This window comes from Protopterus annectens, chromosome 12.part0 (assembly GCF_019279795.1).
Source record: "Protopterus annectens isolate FY-2018-M chromosome 12.part0, PAN1.0, whole genome shotgun sequence".
Taxonomy (NCBI): Eukaryota; Metazoa; Chordata; order Ceratodontiformes; family Protopteridae; genus Protopterus; species Protopterus annectens.
The window spans coordinates 1,278,511,457-1,278,536,557 of record NC_056746.1 but is presented as its reverse complement, the minus strand read 5'-3'; the positions used below and the strand labels follow the sequence as shown (position 1 = coordinate 1,278,536,557).

The following is a 25,101-nucleotide window of genomic DNA, read 5'->3' as shown; positions in this document are numbered from 1 at the left end:
CCAAATATTCTGCACATTGCACCTTCTACCTCTAGCTAACAAATCAAAGCACACTACTTAGTTGTTTGTCCTTTATCACTATTCTGTTCTCCCTATTAACCTCCTAGCTGCTGATCTTTCGGCTTATCTTCAACCAAATCTCATATCGTACTCATCTTTATTTAGACGGGCATCATTTTCTAATGACCACCTACCTAATTCACACTTTTCTCCTGGTCTTCTCCCTGGTCCCCTCTGAAAAATGGGCAATGTCCAGAAGGGCTAACCAAGAACAAAAACACTAACCAAATAAAAAACAATTCAACTGACTGGTGTGGCTAGGCTGGACAAGATGGACACTTGACTCAGGTGCTCCTCATTAATCCTGGTGTTAAAGAGCATTTTTGTATGCACTGAATTCTCACCTTGAAAAAGAGAAAGGAAGGATGGCAAGAAGTCTCTGGACAGACCATCTGAAAAAAAAAAAAAAAGAGACAGGATGGCGAGGAGTCTTGGAGAGATCTCCATTGGCATCAGATGGTAAGTTAACCTGTGCGTTTGAAAGACTGTCTTTCATGGCTGCATATGTGGCCTTTTGCATAAACAAGCTGAGCAATAACAGCTGTGTATGGATGTAGTGGAGCTGGAAATGGCTCAGCTAACAGGTGAACTACTGGACTGACAACGGGTTTTCCAAGCAGATCAGGAATGAATTTGTTGGAACTAAAACAGCAGGCTTCACTGCACGTGAATAAGACTGACATCAAAAACTGCACCAAACACATCCAGGTTAGGGGAGTGGCAGAACACAAAGGAATCTGAGCCATGTTCCTCTGAGAATGTACTTTGTCCTGTTATCAAGCCCCCTGGTGAGATTAATTTAGTGATCGAACAGCTACACGGTGTTGGAAGATGTGCAAGAGGCAATAATAATGCACATGTTCTTCTTGCCATGCAGTCTGCAAGAACCAGAGATTGGCTTATCCGCTGCTCAACACAAGGGAGTGCAATGGCAGTCCATTACATTACACTTCTGGGCTGATTTCTTGCAGAAGTTCAAGTTACAGCAGTCAATGATGGCTTATAAATCCAATTTTGCCAGAGTACAAAGTTTCTTTACTATAGGCTGAATTGCTAGCAGTGCAAAGGGAAAGGAGAGACCGATTCTGAGGAACCCCAAAGAGGAAAAAATGACTTATTAACAAGCCTTAAAGCTCAACTAAAGGACTCCAAGGTACTACAGATGGTGATGCAGATGATCACTGGTCAGAAAAGGAGATGGAATGGGAATGTCAGCTTCTAAAAAAGCAATGCTTTTCCCCTTCTTATAAAAGACTTGGTCCCAAAAGAATAAAATGACTGCAGAGAGTAATGGACTTGTTATGGACAAAACTGGTGCTCCTGAGAGGGGCTAGGCTACAGTTTCAGAAAACTTCAGCAGACAAAAAGGAGCAGATAAAGTGAGCAATCGTAAAAGTGTGGTAATATCCAGGCCTGCTCAGAAGTCACAGGTTTTACTATCTGTTATAGCTACTGGCCAGACTGAATTAAATGAGTACCAAAGGTGGTATGCACAAGGTCCCCATAGTCGATGATCTTTGGATTACAAACACCCCCTGAAAAGGCTCAATTGACAAGTGACTAAACTTGGTTGGAGATATTCTTCGGCTTGCCCAATTCCGTGAACAAGCACTGTTGGTCTGTTGAAGGGCTATCTAAGCTAGACAGGACTGCAGAAGATACCTGAACTTGTTTAAGAAGGCCTTAATTCTTTTTTTTTTTTTTTTTTTTTTTTAAGTATATCTATTTTTCACATTTATAATGACTTAGCATTGAATTTAGCTGTACTGGCTAATCATCATTAATGGGGCTATTTATGCCTTCTAGAGTTCTGTCCTTTTGTATGTGTTATATATAGAGAAACTATGTATATTTTTGTCCAAAGGGGGTCACACAGATTATCAGTGATTTGGCTATTTTTATTTATTTTTTAAATTTTCAAACACTACGTCAACAGCATTTTTGGGGGGACACCAGGCGCACAGCCTGGATAGCTGCATGCTGACTATGTTAATGTTAAGTTAAGCAGCTTAATTTTCTTTTAATATGGGATGTTGAATCGGCCACAATTTGTTGTTTCTCTGCTTTCTTAAACACCAGTGAGATGAAGGAGTTTAGATTGTCCATCTTTTCCATTTAGCTACCAGCGAGAAATTTGCCTGGGCATAAGTTTATCCAGCCCATAGGACTTGTTCGAAGCCTAGGGGCTGAAATGGACAGTAGTGGGGGATGGGGGGATTCATTCAGCTAGGCAGCATGGAAAGGAATTTTCTGCAGCACAGGCAAACCACCTCTTCCTTATGTCCAACCTTTAAGACTCTTTTATGGAATATTGAGGGTTGTATACACAGGGTAAGGATTCAACAGACATTGTAGCAGAGTAATGTTATGTAACATGCTTACAGGAGATTAAGAAGATAAGCGAGACTCAAACTGAAATCCAAGGAATTTTCTATTGTGTATTAGGATCGCAAGTCCAGGGGAGGGAAGAAAGGGGATGCTACACACGTTTCATAAGACTGTTTCAGTGCATACTAAAGTATGAGATAGTGGTACAGGTAGATGGCTAACTTGGCAGCGGGGTTTAAATGAGATGTGGACTGTGGGCAATATCTTTGCCCCTAACCAAGATATTATATTTTTTCAGACTTTTTTTTTTTTTTTTTTTTTTAACGTTATGAGAAAATGTATGACAGTCTGAGGCATTCTATATTTTGACATGAGATAATTTGATTCTAAATGCACAAATGAGCAGGCTGTTTGCCACGGAGGAATTTCATAAAAAAAGTCAAGTAGTAGTTAGGAACTGGATGAGAACCAATGACTGCGTTGATATCTGGAGGTTTATTCTATCCCCAGGATGAAAGGATGATGTTTTCCAGAGATATGAATTGCCAGGGCAGTAGCATCATATTTGTAGGGTGGCAGAGACTCAAGATGCTGAAATTAATATATTAGTTCATGCTCCACTCACCACACTTCTTGCAGTAAGAAGTTGAAGGTGGGCTCATTTTAGGTGGAACACACCAGCTGGCCGATCTAAATTGTTAACATTAATTGAGAATGTACTGACAAGGAACCCTTGGGAGGACATCAGCCTAGGAAGAATATGGTGGGAGGACATAAAGGTACCAAACAGGCAATGTACCAGAAGGGAAGGTTACTAGAGGAAATTGAGAGACGCTCAGATAAAAACTTTGAGTTACTGCTTGACAGAGCTTCTGACTGTTATGAGCATCTGGAGGGACAGGAAAGTACAGTTTTGTACCTACCATAAATGTAGATGTTCGAGTGCTAATACAGCTGCAGTCATAACAGATGGGTTCTCCTGCCGTCAGGCGGGTCCTCGGTCGGCCGAATTCCAAAGTCTAGGTCCGGTGTCGGTTGTCGTCGCTTCTTCCCTGACGTCAGTGCGACAGGGGTATAAAAGAACCAGCTGATGCCATTTTCTTCAGTTTTTCTTGCCCCAGATGTCAGGTGCCCCCAGAAGGAAGGCAATACATAAAATTATGAAGTAATGCAATGTAATATAATCAAAAAACAGTAGTTGCAAGCAAATACACCATAAAAGAATACCCCTAGAGGGGAAGGAGGGAGGGAAACCTGGACTGCAGCTGTATTAGCACTCGAACATCTACATTTATGGTAGGTACAAAACTGTACTATGTTCATCGTGCATACAGCTGCAGAATCCCAAAGCTAAGAAAGGGGTGGTAGGCACTAGGTGAAACTAGGAGGAGCCAAAATGCCCTGCAAGACTGCAGTGGCAAAGCCTGCTCTAGATTTGGAGTATAATGGTAGGTTGTAGTGTTTGGAGAAGGTATGCACAGAACTCCAAGTGGCTGCTTCCAAAATATCCTTGGTAGGAACTCCTCTGAGGAAGGCTGCAGAGGTGGCTGTGGCCCTGGTGGAATGAGTTCTAATGCCTGTAGGAACAGTTTTGCCATGAAAGGAATAGCAAAAGCGTATGCAGTGGGCTATCCATTTTGAGATAGTCTGCTTGGAAATTGGCTTTCCTTGAGCTCCTACCGCATAGGCCACAAAGAGCTGTTCTGATTTTCTGAAAGGTTTTGTTCTGTCCAAATAATAACGCAGTTGCCTGTGGATGTCCAAGGAATGTAGTAATCTCTCCCCTTTGTTTTGAGGATTGGGATAAAAAGTAGGTAAATGTATGGCCTGATTTAAAGCTACCCTGGATACCACTTTAGGCATAAAGGACGGGTTGGTTCATAAGGAAACTCTGTCCTGATGGAAGATGATAAAAGGCTGGACTGCCATGAGAGCCTGTAGTTCTGAAACTCTACGAGCTGAAGTGATAGCCAGAAGGAAAGTTGTTTTCCAGGACAAATATTGCAAATCTGATGAGGCAGCTGGCTCAAAAGGAGGCAAAGTCAGTTTTTCCAGAATGAAATTCAGATCCCAAGCAGGTACTGGTTGCTTCCTTGGAGGTCTTAAATTCTTAGCCCCTCTGAGGAATGGTCTTAAAAGAGAGTGAGAGAATAAAGGAGGATCAGTGTTGTATTCTGCAGAAATGGCTGAGGCATGGATTTTGATGGAGGAGAACGAAAGTCCACTGCTTAGCAGTTCAGCCAAATATTGTAGTATTTGAGGTAAATTCAGTTTTCCAGGGTTCTGGCCCTTTTTCTCATTCCAGACACAAAAACGTTTCCATTTTGCGGAGTAAGCTTTTCTAGTTGATGGCCTTCTGGCCTCCAAAATGACATCCTGCACCTCCTTGGAGAGTAGGGCCTGCTGTGATGCTAAGGAATCTTCCATGCGGCTAGATTGAGTGTTTTTAGCGGACTGTGAAGAGATTTGAAGCTGTGCTGAGTCAGAAGAAGAGGCATTAGAGGCAGGGTCCATGGAGGGGAATGCGTCAGGCTCCTCAGGAGTGGGTACCAGTGTTGCCTTGGCCAGTCCGGAGCAATGAGGATCATCTTTGGTCTGTCTGCTCTGGTCTTCAATAGGACTTTGGACAGCAGAGGAAGAGGAGGGAAGGCATAAACTGTCATTGATGTCCAACTGAAAGAGCGTCCACTCTCCAGGCCTTTGGATGGAAGGTCCTCGAGCAGAATTTTGTCAATTGATGATTTTTGTGGGAGGCAAAGAGATCTATGTCTGGCCTTCCCCATTCTTGGATTATTTCTGTAAAAACTTTTGGATGCAACATCCATTCGTGTGGATCTGTCATATTCCTGCTTAGGTTGTCTGCCAGCGTGTTTTCCTTGCCTGGCAAGTACTGTGCTTGTAGTTCCATTTGTAAGTCCATGGCCATGTTCCAAAGTGATATGGCCAGTCTGCATAGGGGATAGTAATGTGTTCCTCCCTGCTTGTTTATGTACCACATAACTGTGGTGTTGTCCGTTCTTATCAATAGTTGACCTGGTTGTAGAAGGTCCTTGAAAGCTATAATAGCATTTACTACTGCTAGCATTTCTTTTAGATTGATGTGAAGGTGCTTTTCTTTTTGGGACCATTTGCCCTGAATGCACCAGTCTGTCATGTGAGCCCCCCAGACGTAGTCCGAGGCGTCTGTTGTGATGACTTGATTTGCTTGAGGCTTGCTGAATGGAAGACCTGTGTTTGTTTGACATGCTTGAGCCCACCACAGAAATTCCTTTTGCAGACATGGAAGTAGTGGTATTATTGTTTCCAAACTGTAGCTGTGTTGAGACCATATGTTTTTTAGGCACCATTGTAGTTTTCTCATATGCAGCTTTGCACATGGGATTAGCAAGATGCAAGATGCCATGAATCCCAGAGCCTGCAGGATTTTCCTTGCAGTCAGCCTGGTGCAATTTGCCAGTGTTCTGAAATATTGAATTAGTTGCCCCTGCTTCTCTGGCATGAGGTAGGCCATCTGGGTGTTTGTGTCCAAATTGGCACCCAGGAAAATTATATTCCGAGAGGGTATTAGCCTTGATTTCTCTTTGTTGACTGTGTATCCCAGAGAGTTTAACAACATTATTACATAAGCCAGATGTTTCAGAAGAATGTGCTTGCTGTCCGCTTGGATCAGGCAGTCGTCCAAATAAGGGTATATTTGTATCCCTTGAAGTCTGCAGTAGGCAATTACTGATGCCAGGCATTTCGTGAATACTCTGGGCGCAGTAGATAAGCCAAAGGGCAATGCAGAGAATTGATAATGGGTTGAACCTGCAAGAAATCGGAGGTATCTTCTGCAATTTTGTCTGATTGGGACATGCAGGTATGCCTCCTTGAGGTCCAATGTTACCAAGCCAAGACTCCTTGCCCAGCATGGGAAGAAGTTGCTGTAGAGTGAGCATCTTGAATTTTGGTATGAGTAGGAATGTGTTTAGGATGGAAAGATCCAAAATAGGTCTCCAATCTTTTCCCTTCCTTGGCACCAGAAATAGCCTGGAATAAAAACCTTGACCTTGTTCGTGTGTAGGTACCTCTTGAATAGCTTTCATGTTTATAAGATCTGAAGTTTGCTTTTGTGCCTCTGCCCTTTGATTGTGTGGCAGTTTTGGCATGCCTCTCATTTTTGGAAGGGTATGAAAATGGAATTTGTAGCCTCTGTTTATAGTGTCCAGGATCCATTTGTCCTTTGTGACAACATGCCAATTTTTTGAGAATAGTGCCAGCTTTCCTCCTAAGGGGGCTGCCATTTGAGACCTGGTTGGCCTGCAAAGGGGAAAGTCACTGGGTTTGCTTTCTGAAAGATTGTGAGTTGTCCTCACCACCTCTTTGTGTAGGAGCTTGACATTGTCTGCCTCTGTACGATCCTTGTGATTGTCCTCTGCCCCTCGGGTGCCTGTATCTGCCTCTTTGGGGTCTGTCCGTGGCAGGAAAGGACCAGTTTTTGGAAGGCCAATTTCTACTAAAACGTGGGGGTTGAACCTGCAGAAATTCTTTCACAGTTTGCATTGATTTAGCTTTTTCCTCCATTTTCCGTAATACTTCCTCAGCATTTGCCCCAAATAGTACATCCTTTTGAAGAGGGGCGTCTAGTAATTTAGCTTTGACATGATCAGGCAAGGTTTGTTCCTTGAGCCACGCATGCCTGCGTATGACTGAGCCTGTAACAGCAGCTCTACATGAGACCTCTAGAGCATCAAAACCACATTGTAAGGTATGTTTACCCACTTGTTCTGCACTATGCATCAAATCCTGCAACTCCTTCAAGTCTGGTTGTTCAGGTTGTGACATTTTACTTTTCAATTGAGATAACAGAAACTGTTGGTATTTTAGCATATGAAACTGACAGTTTAAGGCCCTCATGGTTAAGGTAGGCAGAGGTATATACCTTTTTTTCCCCACCGTTCTAAGGATCTGGAATCTCTCTCGGAAGGCAATGGATTTTTGGCAATGGAAGCCTTAACTCCCTTGGGTCCCTGTGAGATGGTTTCTAGGTCAGCAGCATGGCGTGAGTCAGGAACCCTGTAGTACCGGTCAGGCTTAACTGAAGCTGGAGGTAGAGGTAGAGAGTCCGGGTTAAGGCAGGCCTCCGAGTAAACATCATCTAGGATGTCCAAGACAGGAGGTATAGCCAGAGGCCTGTGCTTGGGGTAACAAAAGAAATTCCCCGAGCCTTTTCTTGGAATCTGAATAATCCTGGCCTTCCCAGTGGAAGTGTTCCCTTAAGGTATGCAAAGTTTCCCCAAATGAGAAATCCTCAGGGGGGGATACAGAAGGAATAGACTCCTCTGCATCAGAGTCTTCAAAAGGGGAGTAAGACTGTTCCTGATCATCAGAGTGTTCTGAAATAATGGAGCCCTGATCAGAGGAGGGGGAATCTTCCTCCACTCTGGGCCTTTTGTCCGGAGGTGGCTGAGAACCTCTGATTAGAGTAATTAAATCCTCAACCATTTTAAGCATCTGTTTCTTAGGCATGGGGCCTGGAGATGGGCCCTGTGTAACTGGTCTCTTAGGGTGCATGGATGCTTTAGACTTGGTGAAAGCCTTGATAGAGAAAGAAGAGGAAGGTCTGAAGACACCTTGAGTGGAGGTGGACCTGTCCACATTCTGTGTTTCAACACCAAGAGTGGCTTCGGTATCTGTAGTCATGGTGTGGGCAGAGGAGCCTGTGACCTCGGGTACAGGAGACACCACCAAAGATGTGTCGTCGGTAATCAGGGGCTGCGTAGGCGCCTCACTGAGAACCGGACCGTGTGTAGTCAGCTTTGGCGTGGTGTCGGTAGAGGCCTCGAGTGTCGGTCCTCGTCTTTGCGTTTTTTAGACAAAACCGGTGTCGGAGTATCTGACGACATGGTATAGTTAAATGCTTTCCCAAAAAAATGCTGGGCGAACTCCGCCCGACGCTTAATAGTGCGTTTGTTGAATGTAGCACAACAGTGACAGACCGAGACGTCGTGGTCTGGGCCTAAACAAGGTATACAGAGGGAATGGAAATCCTTATGCGGTATTTGCTTCCCACAAGAAATACAATTATTAACTTGGTCTGACATCAGTCTGAGGCAAGGAAAGTTTCCCCAATGGGGTACTTAGCTTTTAAGAAGACTTCGGTTTTCCAAATTTTTCGTAATCTCAGGAGCTGGCCGACCGGCACTTGCGAACTGCTCCTACTTCAGGCACCGCACAGCAAGAAAGACTGAAGAAAATGGCGTCGGCTGGTTCTTTTATACCCCTGTCGCACTGACGTCAGGGAAGAAGCGACGACAACAGACGCCGGACCTAGACTTTGGAATTCGGCCGACCGAGGACCCGCCTGACGGCAGGAGAACCCATCTGTTATGACTGCAGCTGTATGCACGATGAACATCTTAAAGAGGAAGAAAAGTAAAGCAGTTCTCTCTCAGACTGTCATTACTGGAAGTTACACAGGCTGAAGCCAAAGTCAGAAAGAAGGGCCTCTTCTTGTGGCTGGACAGGAAAGGAAAGGAAACCTCTGGTATACAATCTAGCTTGTTAAGGAACTGATACAGGCAGTGAGCATCCCCACAAGTGAAACTGCAGAAGGATGAAGTTGTCAGAAAGGCTAGTGACATTAGAAAGGCCTTTTGTGCCTTCTATTGCAGCTTGTATGCGGAGGTCAAATGTTCCAACACATTGGGAATTTGCTAACTGATTGCAGCAATGGGGGTGGCCCTCTTCTGCTGAAGAACAGGAGTGCCTCAAATAAGAGGATTACGATTCCAGTGTTTCTTAGAGCTACAGCTAAAATTGAAGCTCAGGCTAGGTCACAGTTGTCCCAAAGAAAAAAGGGAGACATTCTGCCTGTAGAGGAGTTCTGACCCCCCCCCCCCCCATCAAGGTGGGTCTAAAAATTTTGGCTAGAATACTGGCCGGTCATCTTGACAGTTTGCACCCCATTTTAATTCAGGAGAGACACTGTCAACAATTGGAGGGAAATTTTAGCCTTCCTCAGAGGTTCAAGGTAGATGGGATACAGCGTGTATGGTGCTCTGACACAGCTAATGCGTTTGACTGTTGCATGGTCATTCTTGCGCACAGTTCTGCGAGACAATGTGAGGAAAATTTTTGCTTTATACTCATCCTACTTTTAAGGTGGTAGTTACAGGAGCTATGTTGTAGGAAGGTGAGATCAGACATGGTACAGACAAGATTGCCCGTTGTCTCCTGGCCTCTTCCCATTAACGGAGAAGATGGCAGTTGAAATGCAGGCCTATCTGAATGACATTGAGACATTGAAGGGCATAAGAAGCACATTTCATTTATATTCAGATGATTGCCCCTTACCGAGTACAGATGTTTAGAGAGTTCTGAAGATTTTTGTTGTCATTTGATGAGGATTCTGGACTGCAATGTAACACACAAATAAGCAATGATTAAATGCTCTGTAGCACCTGTGGGAGATAAAAAATGTGTCATGTATTTTAGGTTGCAGTATATAAACACCTAAGGTTCAAATTAACTTCTACCTTTAATGGGACATTAGGGGAAAATTTAAGTGGTTTACTTTCCAAAGTAAACAGATCCCGTCCCAAATAGGAATGGTTTAATACCATTTCAAAGAAAATAAGGATGCCATGCTACATATTCTTTATGTATTCAGGAATTTGTCTATACCAGCTACCCATCCTATTGTACAAGACATTCAGGCACTGCTAAATAATAGCATACTAGGCCACAACAAACTTGGATTTCAAATGATTTTTGGCCGTTTATCACAAATTTATGGGGGCTTGGGGCTTCCTCATTTAGACAGGAATGCCCTGGCTTGCAAGGTGAATCAGATTACACATCTGAGCCTCAGTTTAGAATCTTGGGAGTCTAGTGATAACAGGGAATGGGCAACTAGATGGGAGACTCACTGCTCAGTCTTGAAACCAAGCTTTATCCTATATTCAGGATTCGAATTATGAAAAGTGTCTGGGGAATTTAAATTGGGGATGAAGGATTTTGGATCAAATTTGGATAGTTAGGAAAACGGTCAGAAAGGCAGATAGGGTATTTTATGAGGGCCAGAGGTGACATTCTGGCAGTAAATATTCATGGTGCACTGCACACAGGAATTTGTTAAATTTGTTTGCTTAAAAGAGAATGCAAGACTTTGGGACCGGGAATGGGTGCTGTTGATTCAATTCAGGCAGATCTGGATGAAGTTTACTGCTTCAGTGGTTCGTAGAGGATCAGGCATTCCATGGACAAAGTGGAAGACTATTAGGAGAGGAAAAATAAGGGCCATATATGGAGACTTGTGGGATAAATGTGCTTTGGCAGTAAGACAGCTTATGCAGCATAGATGGATAATACAGGACAGGGTTATTATACTGTCTTATAAGTGGGAGCAAGTGTGGGTAAGTCCCTGCATGGCTAAAGAAATGGCAAAGTTGGAAGACCAGCAACTCAGATACGTGCATCAACAGTACCTAACCCTACCAAGGCTGGCTAGGCAAAGAGGGGATTTGAATCCATTTACTGGAGATGTGGGCAGATCAACGCAGGCGATACGCACGTTATGAGGTCGTCCCAGGAGTGCATCTTTGTTAGACTCTGGTGGGGGTGCTGGTCAAATCTGTCTTGGGTCAATCTTCGGAGAAAGATTGAAAGTTCTGGTTGCTCAATGAACTGCTCCACAATGAGGGAGAAATACCAAAGGGTTGGAAAATAGGGTGGTTTCTTGCAAGTGTGGTGAAACTGCATTTTGCACAATTTTGGAAATTAGATAGCTCTTTTACAACTTTATTTGGAGAAAATTATATACGTTCTCAAGAGTTAATCAATTCAGACACCTATTATGGACGACCGGCGTAAGATCTGTGATTAACTGGGAGGGCATATTAAAAGTGCTGTAGGATTCATTCTGTTCCGTGTTTTTGAATGGGAGAGAGGTGTTGAAATTCCTGCCTGAAGTTTGATAAACACACACGTCTGACATAGCAGAGTTTGTGTACATTGACCATTGTGACTTTGATCTATTTGTATTATAAATAAAGTTCAGTTAAAAAAAAATACCATTTCAGAATATACTGCTTTCCAAGTAGTTAAAGGCACTCTAAACAGCAGGTGGAGCGGTTTACCCAGTATATAGATAAGGGTAACAGATGCTCACTGCCCATTTACTCATTAAAATTATGAGATTGCGGACATGGGCACTGTATCTTACAAGCTTTCAACACTACTTTTCAACTGAAACAAACAAGACTAAAAAGATGTATTTAGTAACCCTATGGGCGCATGAAATGAAGCATGCCTTGTTGTAGTTCTCACTGTTGAGAAAGACTGACTACTTGAAAACTCCCTGTGGTTATCTTAATATTATCCCACAATAAAAACTGCTCATTCTTTCTTGGAATACATAAAGCAAATATAAAAAGTTCAGCTGCTTACTAACACTTTTCCATTATACCTGTGGGACAACACTTCCCCCTTTCATTTTTGTTTCTCTGAACTGGCAGTCTATCAACATTAATTCTCCTTTCCCTTTAAAACCACTAACAATGTTAAGTTTTATAACCTAATTTCTCCTTCTAAAAGATCATACTTTCTTATACCTTCATGTTTTAATTAATTTTACCATTTTCAGTTTTAAATAATTTTAGATATTTCTGATATTACCATTTCAAGACGAACAATGAATGTGAGGTATTTAAATGATTTCAGGAAATAATTATTAGCATGCAGAATCAAAATCAACACCCAAACTATGGTGGAAGCAGCAAAACAAAGAATGTGATCTGAGGTAGTCATACTGGACAAACAAAATATAATACAGCAGTAAAGGTGGTTATTAGAATAACGGGATACATAAAGATATTAGTACCAGTAGAACAATTTAATTATGATAACTACATGCATACAGACCTCATATTTGCAAGTAAACAGCTTCCACAGAAACTATACTTAAGGAGATATACCACCACTGAAAATAAGTTACTGCCTCACTATAAGGACAGTGGGATTTATCCTGGAGCACCAAGTGTAGTTAGAGAGCTCACACTTGTACGTGGTTTCCTCAAAAAGTCTAACTAAAAGAGGTCAACACATACAAACAGAATAAAGGAAAGCAGGGGAGGAACATGACAACATGACCACGCAGGAATCCACAGAATCCAAGTGAGTGGGACTGGCTACACTTGAATAAAAGCAAGAGAAAGAGAAGAGAAATGGGAAGGAAAAAGGATGCAACTGGAAATCAATGGATGGACAGCCCAAGGGAGAAATGGGAACAGTTTAGTTGGACAGAGAAAATAGAACACAAAGGAAGCACATTCATTTTAAGTATCTGACAAACAAAAGATCAAATGGTCAGACTATGTGGGCCAAGCAACCCTGTTTTATACAAACAAAACATATACCTGTAGGTATTGTTAGGATATGTAAAGCAGGGATTTGACGTCTTTTCTCCCACCTAAGTGACTTAGTATAAGCCCTCCAAGCAAGCAACTATATTTATTACTTAAACATGGTGAGCAGGAATTAAAAAAAAAAAAAAAAAAAAAAAAAAAGGTCAGGTTTCTGTCCACCTCGGCATGTTTTACTAGCCAAGATAAGCATTATCCAGCTTCTGATCTACAACTACTGCTAAGGAATCCTTTGAAAACTACATCAGAAACGCTAGCGGCATAGGTGCAAAGCTTGTTGGGCAAGAATGATGCAGGGGATGTTGAGCTACCCCAGGAGGAGACAGCTGGGAGGAGCAGGACTATGTGCAGCACACAGCAAGCTCTCCAGACGGAGGGATCATGAAAGATTGTCTGCCACAAGTCTGCTGGTGACCTGAAGGCTTAGCTAAACTTTACATCTTAACTATGCCTGCGTGAAGACATCATACTGGAAAACAGCACTTGAAGGTTCTCACCTGTGCCAGTCTTTGTATGTACTTATTGCACATCAGGCATCAAAAGCAACCTGTGGAGCAGGAACTAAAATGAAAAATCCTAAACGGTAATGGGTGACATTCACCTGGTATTCAACTTCTATTACTCACCAAGTGTGGTACATAAATGCTAATCCACTAGGTCTGCTGAGGCTTATCAAAGGCTACAAAATGAGATTCTGACTTGGGTTGTCAGTGTGGCGCCAGAAGTCCAGATGCTAGGCAGAAAGACTATGCACTAGTGATCCAACACTCTACAGTGCAAACACAAAAGTTTGATTTCTGTGATATGCAAAGGTAAATCAAGGTGGCTCCTTTTTCTTTGAGGTATATCAAGCTCACACTTGATGGGTAGCACAGTGGTGCAGCAGTTAGCAGTCATCTCACAGCAAGAGGTTCTGCAATTATATTCTTGGCTGGGGTGCCTTCTGTGATAAGTCTACATGTCTTCCCTGCATTCGTGTGGGCTTCCTCCGGATGCTCCGGTTTCCTCCACATTTCAAAAGACGTGCACTTGGAAATTTCTCCCCAGGCCTCCACTGAAAATGGGCTATCCCAGATGGACTTTTCCGGTAAACAAACGTAAAATAATTTAAAATAAATAATATATACGAGTAGCATATGCATTCCTTATGGCTGGGGTGGGTGGTGGGAGACGCACTACAAAACAAATGCAAAGTGCTGCTGAAATCACAGCTTATTTTAGTAATGGAGGCCTGAAATTCACATGGGATAGGGTAAAAACTAAAAAAAACATTTAAGGGGGCATGCACTCTGTATACCAGCCTTGGCATAAGTTAAGGACTCCAGCACATGGTTTTGGGTACAGCTATATGGCCTAGTGAATTCTACTGAAACAAAACTGCATATGGTAATCACAGAAATAGCATAATCTGAATGACTGGCACCATACCCATTTAGCGACACTGCAAATACCAATGTTGAAGCAACACAGAAGACCTTCAGTCTTGAAGGGCATATAAATGTTTTTACTTCATATTTCTTTATACTAAAAAAGAGGGAAAGACAAAATTTAGCTCATATTTGCAAAGTAGTACATGATACAGCATCCATAGCAAACTAATGACTGCCCAGCGCCTGCTGTTTCTTTACTAAATGAGCACAACACCCATCACCTGTGGTGATCGCCATGTTCAGGTCAATCATGTACCTTCACAATTATGGCAAGTTAGCAAACGCAATTAAAGTTACTCATCTGTCCAGAGCAAATGAATTCCTTGAAGGATTAAAACAAACTAACCAACATTACTGAAAGCGTTAAGACGGAATGAACACGGACCTGTAACTGTGAATAAATAGCTCCTGTATTTAAAAAAACATGGCTAATACCTCAAAGTGTTTCACCTTCTTTGTAAAGTGTTATTAATCCAACAGTTTCCAAACTGTTTTCATTTCCAAATTTTGTAATTTATATCTAGTACAACTTAACCATACATTTTGCAAGAATATCATGTTTAAGAACCTGGAGCTAAATAATTTTGTTTCAATTGGGCATAAATGCTTAGAGAAAAAAAAAGACAATGTTATACTATTTATTATTTTATTTATTTAACATTTGTTGACTGGGAAAGTCCAACAGGGTCAGGAACCCATTTTCAGCTAAGACCCGGGAAGAAAAGCTCTACAAAGCATTAAAAAAAAAAAAAAAAAAAAAAAAAATTTACAATGATGAAAACAATTATACAATAAAAAACATTTTACAAAAGTGAAATATAGTGATCACTACAGTTAAATAGAAGTGTAACTTACCTATTATGGGTGGTTTTGATGACATACTGGCAGTTGAAAATTCACACAGCTGATTACAATTTTGTAGGAAGGCTGACAGATTGCAAATATAATGAAGTCTGTGCAATTTAAAACTTAAAAAGGGAGTCTGCAGAGGTTTTTTAGGTAGACTACAGGTAGATCTTAGAAAAAAAAAAGAGAGAGGGAGAAGTTAAAGGTTTGGCTAAATACATTAGTAAGATTAGCAGCTAGTTTGTAGGCTACTGGGGAACTATGTTGAATGTTAGAGATTTTTAGGTTGCTATGGAACAGGGGCAGATGTTAGAGTCTTGCAGGTGGTTTTTTTTTTTTTTTGAGAGTTTGAAATTCTTGTGGTCAGTAATTGTCCTGAGGCTGCTTGGTAAGGCACTCCAGAGTTTTGTTACAGTGTAGGAGTACAGGCACTGACCAGCTTTTTTGATTGGTATGTGCAGGGTTACTAGTTGTTGGTCTTCAGATCGGAGATTTCTGGTGGGTATGTAGGTTTGAAGGAGTGAGTCAAGTGCTGGACAGTTTTCAGTTATCACTAAACAACTGTTTTACAATGTAACATATTGAAGCAAGAAGTTACAACCTAGGAGACGGGCTATAAAATTCCACACCCTGAAATTTAAAAAGTACAGTTGTGTACACTTACCATAAAAGTAGCGGTTAGAGTGTATTCACTGTTGTAGCCATCACCTGCGGGTTATCCCTGCTGTGGTAGCCCTCGGCCGGCCCAAATACCAGTGTAAATATTTTTCCGTCTCGGCTGCTGTCGCTTGCTGCCTGACATCAGGTCATCATGCTATAAAAAGGAAGATCAGTGCTATAAAAAGGAAGGCAGCCAAAGCCATTACAGTTTCTTGCCCTAACCAGAGGCCCAAGCAAATATGGTAAAGTGGTCCTGGTGGCTAAAAGCCAGTTAAAAATGTACGTCTCCCTAAAGAAAGAAGATACAAGGGGGGAAGGAGGGTGGGAAACCAGGACTGCAACAGGGAATGCACTTGCACATCTACATTTATGGTAAGTGTACACAACTGTACTATGTTCTTAGCATTTCACTGTTGCAGTCATTACCTGTGAGAGGACTCCCAAGCTGAGGAGAGGGGTGGTAGGATTAGTAAGAGACCTAGGAATGGGTCAGCATGCCCTGCAGAAATGCACAGGCAAACCCTGCCCTATCCTTAGAAAATAGAGGTATGGTAGTAATGCTTGGTAAAGGTATGGATAGAAGTCCAGGTAGGTGGCAGTTTCCAGATGCCCCTGGTGGGAACTGCATACTTTTCTAGCTAGTTAGGTATTAACTGGAAAATGTCTACATTTATTAAACATCTGTTTGGGTTTTTGTTCTGATTTCCTGCCAAGGAATGTATCATACAACTTGTTTGCAGTTAAAAGCTTTCTCTACAGTCTTCTTGCTCCTTTATCGGTTTAAATTTTTCATTTAAAGGCTCACTGCTGCTTTTCTGCTGTGACAGACATTTCTGCAGTTTTTTCTATTTACATAGTGTGAGTATTTGTAGCATTGTCCATATGAAGGCTTGTGTTTTGGGCCTAGTTGTTGGAGGCTGTGCATCTGAGCACATCTTCAAGGCCATCTTAATTTAGCCAAGGACCATACTGCATTTCAGTGAGAGGGGATTGTTTATGGTCATTGGCTGATTGGGGTTACCTGGACTACGGCTTGGAGTAAGCAACTCAATGGTTCTTTTGAACGTTTTTTAAAGCTGTTTCAGGTTTCAACAGTTTTTTCTATTTACATAGTGTGAGTATTTGTAGCATTGTCCATATGAAGGCTTGTGTTTTGGGCCTAGTTGTTGGAGGCTGTGCATCTGAGCACATCTTCAAGGCCATCTTAATTTAGCCAAGGACCATACTGCATTTCAGTGAGAGGGGATTGTTTATGGTCATTGGCTGATTGGGGTTACCTGGACTACGGCTTGGAGTAAGCAACTCAATGGTTCTTTTGAACGTTTTTTAAAGCTGTTTCAGGTTTCAACTTTGTTACTGAAGAAGGTAACTTGTGAGTGTTTCTGCAATTTCACACTGAGCTAATCGGAGGAAGGGCACTGAGCAAACTCTGATCTGTAATATATAACATTAAGTATCCTGTTTTTTGCTTATATTTACGAGTTATTTATAGCACTTATTGTCTGCTGCATACTTCATAGGTAGGTACTAGGCTATTGGCCCTAGGGCCTATATAAGCCTAGCCAAAAAAGGTACCCTGGCTTTTGCCACCCAAGAAAATTATTTTCCTGTGCCCCTGTCGAGCAGAGCCACAGAAGTGATCCCCGGGGTGAATTTCCTATTTCCCATCCAATCATCAAGATTTTTCTTGAAGAGTGCCAATGAGGAGCTCTGTTTGACAAAGCTAGGTAGTTTGTTCCAGAAGTATGGGAAGTCTCTGGGACTGGAATCTATCCCTCCAACATGTTCTATTTATTGTGGTGACAAGGGTTTAGGTCCCTACAGCGTGAAGCTTGGAGGGATTGGGATTTCTTTAAGTGGAGCATGTCCAACAGCTCTGGGTTTGACATAGCTTTGTATGTTAGGCAGAGATCGCCTCTGAGTAGGCGATAAGCGATGGAGTAAAGCTGGAGTTTTTTTCGAGACGGTCTGCGTAAGGCATCTGTTTGAGGCCAGTAATCTTCTTTGTGAGGTACTTCTGTGGCCTTTCCAGTTGTTGTAGATATCTTGTGAGGTACATACTAAAAGGGGCGTTGTACTCTATAATGGGTCTAATGAGTGATGAATAGAGGGGAACAATGACCTCTTTTTTTCTGGATGAGAAACCTTTAGTGATGAGGTGTGTCACGTAGAAAGATTTCCTGATCAATGTGGCGATGTGATTATCAAAAGAGAGACTACTGTCCACCTGTGTCCCAAGGTCTCATCACACTTTTGGCGTTAAGTAGACTACCACCTATGTGGTAGTTCATGGGTACAGAGCTTTTACCAAAGGGGACTGACAATGCACCTTTTGGCATTGAGCTTGAGACCATGGCTTTGACACCAGGCATCTGTCTCAGTGAGGCCCTTTTGTAGGATTGTCCACATAGTTAGGCATTTCGATTATGGCTCTTAGTTTGCAGTCATCTGCAAACTTCGTTAGCCAAAGACATTCTGTGTTAGCCTGTACTTCAGAGAAGTAGATACCAAACAGGAGAGGACCCAGGACTGAACCTTGTGGTACTCCACTTGTCACTGGTCTGAAGTCGGATTTGGAGTCTGCTACTTTCACAGTGTGGGTTCTGTCCGTGAGCCAGTTGGCAACCCATCTCATTACATAGGGATTTATATCTAGTTTAGTGAGTTTATCTATAACTCCAGAGTGGGGGATGGTGTCGAAAGCCTTGGCGAGATCTAGATAGGCTGCGTGAACCACCTTACCCTCATTTATGGCTTTGGTGACTGTTTCAAAGAAGTCAGTCAGGTTTAGGAGACATTATTCTGCCTTTTAAGAACCCAAACTGGGTGGGGTCCAGAGTTTAAGATTACCAATGTCTTTGTTTAGGAGTTCCATGATGATACGTTCCATGGCCTTGCAGATCAGGCTAATGGGGCAGTAGTTCCCGGGGTCCATCGTGGCTCCCCCTTTGTGGAGTGGGATAACTGTCGTGGTGCGCCATTCAGTGGGCACAAAGCCTGAGGTGAGGCTATGATTGAACATGGTACTTAGGTGCGGTGCCAGTTCATTCTGTAGTTTGTGAAGAACGCAGCCTAGGATATTGTCATGTCCCATGAATGCTGTGTTCTTCGCTTTGGAGAGTATTTTTTTTACCTGTGCAGTCGTGATTACTGGAATTTTGCATTCTTCCGGTATAGAGATTGGCCCTCTAGGGGCGAGAGGGGGGTAAAGTTAGCACTGAACCTATATGCCAGGATGTTGGCAATATCAGTTGGTTCTATATATTTAGTGCCATTGTGCTGAAACTCAGAGCAGATCTGAGTGTTGCCATTGAGATTCTTGACACAGCTATAGAATGCTTTGAGGTTGTCTTTAGAGTCAGTAGCAATTAACTAGCTTTGGAGGACTTTATGAGGGATCTCAGTTCCTTACTGAGGCTGACCAGAGAGTTCCTCCAGTCATGGGATTTCACTCTTTTTTTACAACAGTTTCTTTCTTCTGTTGTAGAGTTTGTTTATGGCAGAGGACCACCATACTGGCTTCCTTTTGGAGGATAGTACCTTGGTTCTGTTAGGGATAGCACGATCCATGCACTCGTGTAAGTGCTTATAAAGTGCATTTGTGTAGGATTCAGCAGTCGTACCTCTATTGTCCGTCTGCATGGGTATCATGAAGTTTGCCACTTCTGTCTTAAGAAGTGTGAAGGTGGCTTTGGAGAAGTTTTTGTACGGTGGTTTCCCTAATGGGGGTGGAGGTGGGATGTGGATGTCTAAGGTGATTAGCTTGTGGTCGGATCTGACCAACGAGGAATTGACCTCCGGTGTGGAACACCAGTTGCCCATCTTGGTAATGACCAGGTCTAGGATATTGCTGCCCCTGGTGGGGGGTGTGAATAAGTTGATCCAAGGTGTTGGAATTTATGAATTCCAGAAAACGTAGAGCAAAAAAGTTGGTACACGAGTAGTTTTCCCAGTTAATGGTGGGGTAGTTGAAATCGCCCATTAGGGTGTTGGGTTGTACCCTAATATTTTCCAGTGTATCAAGAAATGAGGAGTGGGAATCTTGGGGCATGGTGGGGGGGTCTGTAGCAAGCTACAATTTGGATTGTGGTCTTGCCCAGAGTTAGCTGCACATGGATAATCTCGGATGCATTATGATGTGCAACTAGCCTGGAGGTGTGGATATCCTTAATGAATATGTACACACCTCCACCTTTAGTGCTTTGGTCCAGGTTAGGTGGCCGAAAGATGTGGTATGAATTATAGCCTGGTAATGCAGGGATGCTCTCTGGAGCTTTGAACCAGGTCTCTGTCACTGCACAGATGTCGATGTTCTCCATTTAAAGGAGTGCCTCGAGTGAGTGCATTTTGAAGTTTAGACTTCTAGCACTGAGTAGCACATTACCCTCAGATTTTGCTTGCTTGTACCCGTTAAGGTGGTGAATTTGTCATTTGAACCTTGCCTAAAAAAAGGTACTATAGGGGTGGCAAGTGTAAATGACCTAAAAGCTCATTATTGAAAACAGGTACCAGAGGATGGCTAGCAGGGCGGGAAACCTGACAACATACACTCTCTGTTCAGTTCCCAAAAAGAAGAGCCTTTTCAATCCTTCATTAAACAACACCTTGTCTACTTTCCTCAGAGTCACTGAAGATGACTTTAGAAACATTATTGGTTCCAAATCTTTGGATAAATGGCACAATTTACAGACAATGAAAGAAAGGCTCTTCTAGAACGCGCACATGATAAGAATTTAAGGATCATGAAAGCAAACACGGGGAGTGGTGTAGTTTTGATAGACCAAAATGTATATGTTGAAAGAATAACAGGAGACTTGATCAATGACGATTTTTTGAGCGAGTGTCCTTGGATACAGTACACTCCTGTTTTGAACAGATCGACAACTCTAAAGTTATTGTTGGCTGACAAATGTATTAAAGATGAGGAATTTCAGTTCATGTGGTCCCCTAATCCTTGCTTGGCCAAGCTTTTTGGTATTCCCAAGTTGCATACAGATGTTCAGTTGTTTCAAATAAAAAAATCGAAGACTGAAAACATAGCTCATAACAGAGATTTTGTGTTGAATCCTATTGTACAGGCCAGTGCACATTACATCAGAGATTATTGGGATTTTTTAAATATGCTGTTTGAAGCTAACATTGATTTTTCTAATTGTACATTGGTTACGTTGGATGTTGTTGCCTTATACACGAGTATCCCTCATGTTGAAGGTTTAGAATATGTTAAACATTTTCTATTTAAGTATGTCAAATTGCCTAAGAAGAGAATAGATACATTGGACACACTCATCTCCTTAGTGCTGCAAAACAATTTCACTTCAACAATGTAATTTATCGCCAAGTCAGGGGAGTTGCTATGGGATCCAAAATGGACCCGGCCTTTGCTAATTTGGTCCTCAGTGAATGGGAAACAGACACCTTGATACGTTTACCAGGTTTCTACTCCATGAAATACTACAAAAGATTTATTGACGATATTTTTTTTTTGTGTGGGAGGGTAGTACTACTCAACTTAAACATTTTGATTCATTGTCAGAAAGTATAAGTTTCCTCACTTTTGTTATTGCCAGCCAAGGTAACACTGTCTCCTTCTTAGACACCCACATGGCCATATACAAACAGAGAAATTGTTTCACTTCCAAGATACACAGAAAGGATACATTTAGAAACAATTATCTTGACTTTAACAGTTCCCATCCATTTTTTATGAAGCCCAATGTGTTAAAGGGGGGCAATTCATTAGAATTTCCAGACTCACTAGCGAAGATAATGACTATGAGAAGGAAGCGGATTTTGTATCTAACCTGTATGTACAGAAGAATTATCCTGCAGAACATTCAGTTACAAGGCTCATTACAACAGAGCCTCACCAAATATGATCCCATTATTAGATATATGTTTACACCAGGCTCATTTGCTTCTAAGCACTCTGAAGATTCTCCATTTTCCAGCAGCTTTTCTTTACTTATTAGTAGAGACAATAGGGCTATAAGAAAAGCGTTACAGGATAACTGGAAAATAGCTGTATATGACCCCAATATCAGATGTACTTTTGAGAGAACAAATTAAGACTTTTTTGAGAATAAAGATTCTCCTTTCATTTTAAATCCATCAAATTCTGTTGGTAAATCTAGTGGCATGCACTCTTGTGGAAAATGCATTTGTTGTCAATACATTTATGAGGGATATTGTTTCATTTTTTTCTCATTGTAACATCAGGGTGTCCTTTCTTAGAGATTTTGATTGAAACTCAAACATGATAGTATATTGTGCGATATGTTCCTCTTGTGATGCCTTCTATGTGGGGAAGACACTACGTAAGTTGAGGGACAGGATAAAAGAACACAGTTTTGCTATCAGTAACAAGAGTCCATTATAACGAATTAGGGAAACAGTTCTTTATGCATGCCCTAACTTTTCTATGTTTAAGTTGTTTGTCCTAGAACAGGTCCTGGAATGCTTTGGTGACGCAGACTGCAATTTGTAAGTTCAAGAGCTTAAATGGCAACTGAGGCTAAAAGCGGAGTACTTGCCTGGATTAAATGAGGGAAATAATTTGAAATGCGCTCTCAAATGGTTGCAATAGTTTAATTTATTTTTTAATATTATAGCAAGTCATAATACTATGCGTTTCCTATTCCTAACTCACTTATCTACATTAGCAACAGTTTGATATAAGGTTTTAGATATAAGGATTTGCATCAGCCATAAGTGACACTGTCTCTTTATTTCTAATCTTTTTGTGATGAGTTTCAACAATTGATATGTAATCTGTGCTTCTAGCATTCAACATTTTGACAGGCCACATTCCATATTCATTAGGTCATTCTTGACATTCTACAGTGGTCATTTTTTATTGGTGTAAACTCCTTATTAATATTCATGATGGTTTTCAAATGTTGTATATATTCTGGTTCCTTGTCAGTTAGAATTATTCTGATGAAGTTCCGATACAATAAACAGGAACGAAAGCTTACTTCACCACTGTGGATGTTCAGTTATTCATTTAATTATTTTATTTACTCACAGTATTTAATTTTATTTTGTAACTAGTTCAGAAGTTTTTGATATATGCAATTTTCTTTTGATATTTCTCGGTGTTAAGTGGAGATGTGCATGTGTGTTTTATATGTGTATATATATATGTTTAGATAAATATATATATATATATATATATAGATATATATATATATATATATATATATATATATATATATATATATATATATATATACACACACACATACACACACACACACACACACACACACACATATATATACATCATACATATACATATATATACACACATACATACATTATATATATATATATATATATATATATATATATATATATATATATACATATATTATATATATATATATATATATATATATATATATATATATATATATATATATATATATATATATATATATATATATATATATATATATATATACACACACACACAGACACATTTTATATAAATATACACACATTTTATATATATATATATATATATATATATATATATATATATATACATAAATATACACATTTTATATATATATATATATATATATATATATATATATATATATATATATATATATATATACACACATTTTATATATAAATATATATATATATATAATATATATTTATATATATATATATATATATATAAATATATATATAGATATATATATATATATATATATATATATATATATAAATATACACACATTTTATATATATATATATATATATATATATATATATATATATATATATATATATATATATATATATATATATATATATATATATATATACACACACACACATACACACAAACACACACATTATATATATATATATATATATATATATATATCCGTATAGCCCCGATGGAAGTAATGCAGTCTTCTCAAAAGTAAATCCAATGATAAATCAGACTTGAAAGCAAATATTCACTCATTTGGAGTCCTAAAAAGTTTGTTCCGCATTTAAAGTGGTTGTCACGCATTCATTCTTAATGAAATTGATGGTAAGTTTATCTGACGAACTGTTGTTCAGGATTATTTACCATCAATTTCATTAAGAATGAATGAATGTCAACTTGAATCAACTGCCACAAACCCCCCCAGGGAGGGGGTGGAGAGGGAGAGGAGCACAGCAGGGAACTTTCAGAGGAAGAGGGAGAGGTTTCCACAGGTTCCAAGACCTAGGCAGACCCATGACCACCAGGAGCAGTCTCAGGAATTAACTGCTACTTTAAGGCAGCTAGCATCTACTTCTAATGTGAATTATGACTCAGTTAAATCTGCAGTATTTAATTTAACTGAGAGACCGTTTACAGCATCATTTAGGTTTATTAAGTAAAGGCTTTACATACATTCCAGCTCAAAGAGCACCAGTTGCAGATGTTTTACTGGATTTGCATTTGTTTGTTAGAAAACTAAATTTAAGACAGTTTTTTGCAAATGACAAAGAAAATGAAGATGGTGACATTACACACAGCACTGATTCAGACTCCTCAGCAACATCTTCTGATAATATGTCTTACCCACTACTTAAAAGAAAAAGTTGTTTTAACCCACTGCTTGACAATACTTTACAGGTTTTCCTCAATGTATGTGAATCTGACATTCGTAATATGTTCTCACAAGCACCTGCTCATAAATGGTTTAATCTGTCTCCGGATGAGCTGCAAGCTTTCCATTTTTTAAAATGACAAAACCTTACAATTATGAAAGCTGATAAAGGTACAGGAATTGTGTTAATGGAACAAAATGACTATATTCAAAAAATTCTTACAGAGTTAAATAACCCGGATTTTTATAGGGAAGTGTCTCTTGATTTCATTAACTCACAATTTGATATTATTGACCGCAGGCTTAACTCTTTAGAAAAAGATGATTATATCCCTTTGGAAGTTTTACAAGGCTTGCAGAGTGTGAACCCATGCTTGGGTAAATGTTTTGGCATTCCTAAAATACATAAAAATGCTGTTAACCCACCTTTTAGACTGATCATTTCTAATAAGCGTACTAAGACTGAAACACTTTCTGATTTTGTGGATAACATTTTAAACCCGGTTGTACAAAAAACTCGGAGATTCCTGGGGTTTTTTGAATGAACTGTTTCGTGCTAACTTGGATACCTCCTCCTGCTTTTTTGTTACTTTAGATGTTGTTTCTTTATATACCAACATCCCTCATACAGAAGGAATGCACATGGTTAGTAATTACCTGAGAAAATACACCAGTGTGGATCAAAGCACAGTCCTTTTGCTACAAGTTTTGATGGATATTGTTCTTAATAACAATTTTTTCCACTTTAATGGCAAACTTTTCCAACAAGTA

At 40.4% G+C, this 25,101-nt stretch overlaps 1 protein-coding gene across 1 annotated transcript in view; it reads right to left on the bottom strand.

The window, feature by feature from the left end:
• The window catches only part of HM13 (histocompatibility minor 13), a 669,462-nt gene that overhangs the window by 590,371 nt on the left and 53,990 nt on the right, over positions 1-25,101 (bottom strand). The window contains exons 5-6 of the mRNA XM_044090321.1: positions 13,694-13,704; positions 12,839-12,885 (exon numbers count right to left, since the gene is read on the bottom strand). Coding sequence (XP_043946256.1) covers positions 12,839-12,885; positions 13,694-13,704 — 58 coding nt within the window. The remainder of the gene's footprint in view (positions 1-12,838; positions 12,886-13,693; positions 13,705-25,101) is intronic.